Here is a 6,756-nt window from a genome sequence, read left to right as displayed (position 1 = left end):
CTCCATGGATACAACAACTAACCATATAGGTAATTGTCTTCAAATATTGCTGTCAAATAAACGCAAATGGGGGACTCGCATGCAGAGATTCGTCCTTAAGTCGTCTTGTTGAACATGAGATGAGGATCCAATAATGTGGACCTAAAGCCAAAAGGGCTACCTCTGAAGTAAGAGCCTAAATGAATAGGTTTGAATTAATCATTTATCTTTTGTTGCTCAACGCTTGATGGATGTACCATCACTTAAACTCATCACAATAGATGCAGAGCGTTTTGTCCGACAAAATAAATCATTCCTATTGTTTAAGGTACATTGATCAATCTAATGGCTCGTAATAGCCACCTAATTGCCACAGAAAAGTGCTCACAAATGGGGCTCGGAATTATAGATTCAACAGAAAATTCTCATTTCAATGACAAGCGACGATCATATTCAGCCACACATATTTTCCAAAAACAAAAAATAGAAATACTAAATGAGTTTTGTGGGGGAAAATATATATTACACTAATGTGCTTAAATAGCCCTTAATAGAAATGTACCAATTATTTCACCCTTTATAGGCCTACACATTTTTTTCAGTGACATATTGTGTTGTTCTTTAAACCGATTAAAAGGAGTTCTTGCAAGTTTAAATGCAAAATTGGAAAAACACTATCTTATAATTGTTCTTCATATTAAATACAATAAAATAGTTAACAGCTCTTTTTTTTGACACATAAATGAATAAATACGTTTTCAAGAGTAAAAGAAAAACTGTCCTCACGCGTTGCATTCTTTCGTTTTTAAGCAGTCAAATTATTTTCACTTCGTTTGCAACAATCAGCGTTGTTTATGCAGAACGGACATTTAATAGCCTACTGTTAATAGCACTCCACTAAATTGCCATGATTGCTAAAATGAATCAATTTCCTTGGCAGCGTCCAGTATTTGATTAAATTGTTTTTTATTCTCTCCTCTCTGAAGGTGGGGATTTAAAAGAAAAAAAGGAGGCTTTAGTCAAATTGCTCTTGCAATGACTGCAGCATTCAAGCTCCATAATGGCGGATTATTTGCTCGTTTTAAAAACTCTAATGCTTACACCGTGGATATTTTCTGTCCTGGAAATTGCTTTAACTTTTAAAGGGTTGGCGACAAACGTTAGAGCAGGTCAATTTTATATAGATGCATTATCGCTGCGTGCATTAACAAGCCAATTAGCATGTTGTCTAATTCCCACTGAGTCCACGGAAGCAGATATCCGAGACAGTAAAGCTGGGAGTAAAGGATAGAATCACTCCTATAAAATACGTCTCAGAATTAAAATTAATCTTTCATCCAGTCGCGATAAACATTCTGTTTATTCCGCTTTTCACCCAGAATGAGATGGTTTTCCCTTTGGAATTGGATGGCATTTCCTTCAAAATAAACTATTAAGACACAAAACGACAAGTGGATAATATTATAGTAACACAGCTGTATCCGTTTGAGATCCGTCCAATTCCACAACTTTTGAGTGTTAAATTATTGCTATTTAAAACAAAAATAACACAACATTCAACTGCACGCAGGGATGCGCTCTTATAATAAACCGGGTTGTTAATTCTCGTGAACCGCGCGTGTGAGAGCGCGTCTGACGCTCTGGAGCGCACGCCTGACGCAAGGGCAGAAAGAAGCGCACCAATTCTGAGCGCCCTGACATTTAATATGTGCCCCGTTCATTTAAACGCAGCTGCCGTTTTAATTCAACATCAAATGATTGCAATGTATCCGGTTAAAGTTGTTTGTCTTGACGGCAGTTAGTCAGCGCCTCGGCATGAAGCTGAAAACAGCTGGGGCCAATTTAAAACGCTGCCTAATGCAACATAGGACAAACAACCCGAGGAGTGGGAAACGGTTTCACGCCACTTCTGTCATAACTTCTGAAACCAGTATTCGTTCTCACTGAATGCCACATTTAATAAACCACATTTCCCTGAAAATGCCATGCCTGTTTTTTTTCCTCTTCAAATTGTGATTCCACTTTTATGATTTAAATTCATACTCGAAACACCTCATTTCCACTGGAGTTGGAGCAAACAGATCCAGCATCAAACCCGCAACACCGACACACAAATATTATTACAACTCTTACCTGCTTGGGCCCGGCTCACCTGGACTCGTGTCTAGAATGAAAGCAGACATTGATTCCGGACGGCAGAATTATAAAACGTATTTAAAAAATACAAAATCTCATCTCACTTGACAGTCAGAGCGGTGCTGCCCCAACAGATGATTGACGTGAGGCTTTGGGGCGGCTCCCCTCCGCGGTCTGTCCGCTGATTGGCTCGCCCTGGGCCCGGCCGGGAACGCCGCCCGTTGATTGGCTGTGCACGGCCGCAAGCTGTACTTCAAAGAAGACGCTCTCTACAACTAGGTGGAGTGGCGCTGCAGCCGGGAGAGGAATAGTGGGACTCGAGTTAAAACGCCGCCGGAGTGGTTGGAAACGTACACAGCATATAGGCAACTTCACCGCAGTACAGACTCTGGATATGGCTACGTCTATACTCGGGGTAAGAGTGTGTTATACTTGTGTGTGTATGTGTGTGTGTGTGTGTGTGTGTGTGTGTGTGTGTGTGTGTGTGCGTATGCGTGTGTCTGTGAAGCGGTGGGGTTTTGTGTTTATATCCTGTGAAGGAAGTTGTGGTTGTTTACAGGCCAATGCATTCCAATAGAGCGGAAACAAACGTGTTATATTAGTGAACAGCTTTTTCTGGAATTATTCCTTTTTTTGTGGTAATCAAGCGGAATAAATTATATATTTATGTGCTTCTATGTGATCAATATGCAACTTAACAATAACTTTTGTAAATGCAATGTTTTGCACTTAAGCCTGAAAAAACTTTGCCAAACCTCTGAGCCATCCTTCTGCTACAATCACATTTAGTAAATAATAAGAATTTGATGGGGAATTTCATTAGGCCTATAATATATATTTACTAATCTGAAAATGACTATATGCGAAAATGACTGCAAAAACAGCCTTCTTGGCGACATAAACCGAAAGCGGTGTTGGCCCTATCAGAAGAAGACAAATACATATAGAATAAACTAAAGCTAAAAAAATAAAACAAAAAAACAATCGCTTCGATTCGCGCAAAAGGCGCCTTTAAACTACACGTCCTCCATTACGCAAAACCAAGTTTCCGCGCCACTTGTGTGTGTGTGTGTGTGTGTGTGTGTGTGTGTGTGTGTGTGTGTGTGTGTGTGTGTGTGTGTGTGTGTGTGTGTGTGTGTGTGTGTGTGTGTGTGTGTGTGTGTGTGTGTGTGGACGGGGACGGCTTCATTAAGTTAACTCTCCTTCTCTCACTCCAGGAAGAGCCACGTTTCGGAACTACCCCACTAGCGATGCTGGCGGCAACCTGCAACAAAATTGGCAACACCAGTCCTCTGACCGCTTTACCCGACTCCAGCGCGTTCTCAAAGGGTGGATTTCATCCGTGGAAACGGTCTTCCTCCAGCTGCAACTTAGGCTCCAGTCTCCCCGGGTTCGCGGTGGCCACCAGCCGCGCGTCCACAGGACTACCCCCGTCCGGAGGCTCGGGCAACAGCGCGTTTTGCCTGGCCTCCACCTCGCCCACCTCCTCCGCGTTCTCCACCGACTACAGCGGCCTGTTCTCCAACTCGGCGGCGGGCGTCGCGTCTCAAGAGTCGGGACAGTCGGCCTTCATCTCCAAGGTCCACGCGTCGGCCGAGACACTTTACCCGAGGGTCGGCATGGCGCACCCGTACGAATCGTGGTACAAGTCGGGCTTCCACTCGACCATCTCCGGCGACGTGACGAACGGCGCGTCCTCGTGGTGGGACGTGCACACCAACCCGGGATCATGGCTGGACGTCCAGAACCAGGCGAGCTCACTGCAGACGTCCCTGCACTCCGGCACGCCCCAGGCCATCCACTCGCAGCTCAGCGGCTACAACCCGGACTTCAGCACGCTCACCCACTCGGCGTTCAGCTCCACGGGCATCAGCCCCTCCGCGTCCCACCTGCTGTCCACCGGCCAGCACCTGCTCACCCAGGAGGGCTTCAAGACGGTCATCCCCGCCTACACGGACGCGTCCGCCGCCAACGCGATGATTTCTGGCGCCAGCTCTGGAATAAGCAGCTCCTCGCGGTCCTCCCGGAGGTATTCGGGGCGGGCGACGTGTGACTGTCCCAACTGCCAGGAGGCCGAGCGGCTGGGCCCCGCCGGGGCGAGCCTCCGGAGAAAGGGACTCCACAGCTGCCACATCCCCGGGTGCGGGAAGGTGTACGGCAAGACGTCGCACCTGAAGGCGCACTTGCGGTGGCACACGGGCGAGCGGCCTTTCGTGTGCAACTGGCTGTTCTGCGGGAAGCGGTTCACGCGCTCCGACGAGCTGCAGAGACACCTGCGCACGCACACCGGCGAGAAGCGCTTCGCGTGCCCCGTGTGCAACAAGCGCTTCATGCGGAGCGACCACCTGAGCAAGCACATCAAAACGCACACGGCCGGCGGCGGAGGGAGCAAAAAGGGGAGCGACAGTGACACCGACACGAGTAACCTGGAGACCCCGCGGTCCGGGTCCCCCGAACTCATCTTAGAGGGGGTCCACCCCCGGATCACCATTAAGGACCAGTCGCCCCACGACGAGCCCTAGTGAGGTGACCCCCCCACCCCCCTTTACCGAACCTAATCCAGAATTGAATCTGCACAGCATTGAAAAACGGGTCTGTTTGAAAAGACGATAATCGAGAAAAAAATTATTGCAGGAGGCGTTTTGCAAAATCATAAAAAAAAACATTTCTGTTCACCTTGAATACCGAATATTATACTGCGCTGAAACCATCTGTGGAAATGCAGAGCTAAAGGCCTGCGGGTGTCTGAAGACAGGGTGATGGTCTGCAGTGATAGGAGTTTGCAGTGAGAGATCGGGCAGTGAGAGGGGTCTGCAATAATATTGTTCTTGCAGTGAGATGGGGTCTTGCAGTGAGATGGGGTCTTGCAGTGATATGGGTCTGCAGTGATATGGGTCTTTCAGTGAGAGGGCTCTGCAGGGCGGTCGCCAAACCTGTTGGAGTCGGTGGGACAATGTGAGTGGCTTCTTGTACATGACGGCTGACTATGTGTTCTTTTCCATGTCGATGTTCTGCTTGTTTTATTCGTGTTTGGTGAACCTGACATCAGGGAGTTTCATTTCGACGCACTTTGTGGATATGTATGTAAAAACAGCTTTTTCAAAAAAAGAAACTGAGTTAATCTTTTTATTTCTTTGCTAAAATATATAAATGTTTACCTGTATAAAGTCACACGTATAAGCCTTTCATTAAAATGTCTAAAAAAGAAACCGATGCGGTAATTGAGTGATACAGATTTTAAATATTTTTTTGCCCCATTTTCAATGTTATTACCGAGAAAACATTTTTCAAAATACGGACGGATATTCGTTTTTTTTTTTTTCCATCAGGTATCCCACATCAGCACCAACTATGTCCTCTACGGAATAAATCAATGTTCAATTCCCCGGAAAAGAGATTTCACGCCTAAATGAAACTCTTGTTAAACGGTATTAATTATGACTCGGAGCAGACAACAGCCCCATGTGTCTTGTATTCGCGATTAGGGATTCGTGTCTTATCAAATATCTAATTAATCTCCGAGACATCTTTTGTTCAGCCTCACTTTATCCGGGCCCTTCCGTGGGGGGTTGGCGACAAAGGGCCCCTGAATATTTATTCTAATTGTCCAAATTAACTGCCGCCATTTGCATACCGAGCGGTGGATGGTTCACTGAGGATAAAAACACGGCTCTATCTGTATCTGAGAGGGGTGAAAAAACAGGAGATTTTCCCGGGGAAACAGGTCTCCAACCTTCTGAAAGGAGAGAGGCCAGAAGCCACATGCTTAATGCCGCGGCTTGAGCGCCTCTGCGGGCGGAGCGGTCAGACCGCCCCGCGCACTGAGGCGCCCCAGACGCGGCATTAAGCAAATGGCTTCTGGCCTCTCCTCCGCGTGCTGCTATTTGAATATCTGTGGCCCCCCGTTGTTGAAAGGGGTTCGAGGATGCTCCCCGGGCTCTTTGTACGGAGGCAGTGCAGCGTCCGATTCCCAAAGAAAAAGCCCGGGAATAATTACATCGCGGGGCCTGGGAACACAGAGGAGCAGCGTCTCGTGCGGGCCAGACGCGCTGAAAAGGAGGTGAAATTGACCAGAAGGTGATAGAAGGGAATTATTGTCGTTTCCTTTTGTCCAACGAGCGTCCCTGCAGCCAGAGTGAAAACTTAAAGGAATTATAATGGCAATTGAAAATGTTGGGATAAAATAAAAAAATAAAACGCTTTGCCGAAAGCGAAAAAATATATAGGGCTCTAAGTTGAATGGGGGCTTATTATTTAAAGCATCAGAATAATTATATAGGGCTGCAAGTTGAATGGTGGCTTATTATTTACAGCAGAATAAATATATAGGGATATATGTTTAATAGTGGCTTATTATTTAAAGCATCAGAATAAATGTATAGGCCTATTTGTTGAATAGTGGGTTATAATTTACAGCATCAGAATGAATATAAGCCTATATGTTGAATGTGGCCTATTAATTACAACAGACTAAATATAGAGGCCCTTAAATTTTTGCAAATATTTTCTATATAGTTCTGATGTTTTATTGCATTTAATTTGTGATTTAAATAAAAATAAAATAAATAGGAATTCCGTTTTAATATTAACCAATCAATGTTCAATCTGATTAATATAACGATTTACTTTAAGTTTGTTGGG

The 6,756-nt window shown here is 45.6% G+C and overlaps 1 protein-coding gene across 1 annotated transcript; it reads left to right on the top strand.

Annotated features, from left to right (window-relative positions):
• The first annotated feature begins 2,383 nt into the window (after positions 1 to 2,383).
• Positions 2,384 to 5,324, top strand: sp9 (sp9 transcription factor). Its single transcript, XM_030342864.1, has 2 exons — positions 2,384 to 2,530; positions 3,333 to 5,324. The coding sequence occupies exons 1-2, from the start codon at positions 2,510 to 2,512 to the stop codon at positions 4,635 to 4,637; spliced, it is 1,326 nt and encodes a 441-aa protein (XP_030198724.1). The 5' UTR covers positions 2,384 to 2,509; the 3' UTR covers positions 4,638 to 5,324.
• The last annotated feature ends 1,432 nt before the right edge of the window (positions 5,325 to 6,756 follow it).

Source organism: Gadus morhua, chromosome 20, assembly GCF_902167405.1.
Source record: "Gadus morhua chromosome 20, gadMor3.0, whole genome shotgun sequence".
Taxonomy (NCBI): domain Eukaryota; kingdom Metazoa; phylum Chordata; class Actinopteri; order Gadiformes; family Gadidae; genus Gadus; species Gadus morhua.
Note: the sequence above shows the minus strand (reverse complement) of the source record. Positions and strands in the feature narration are given on the sequence as shown.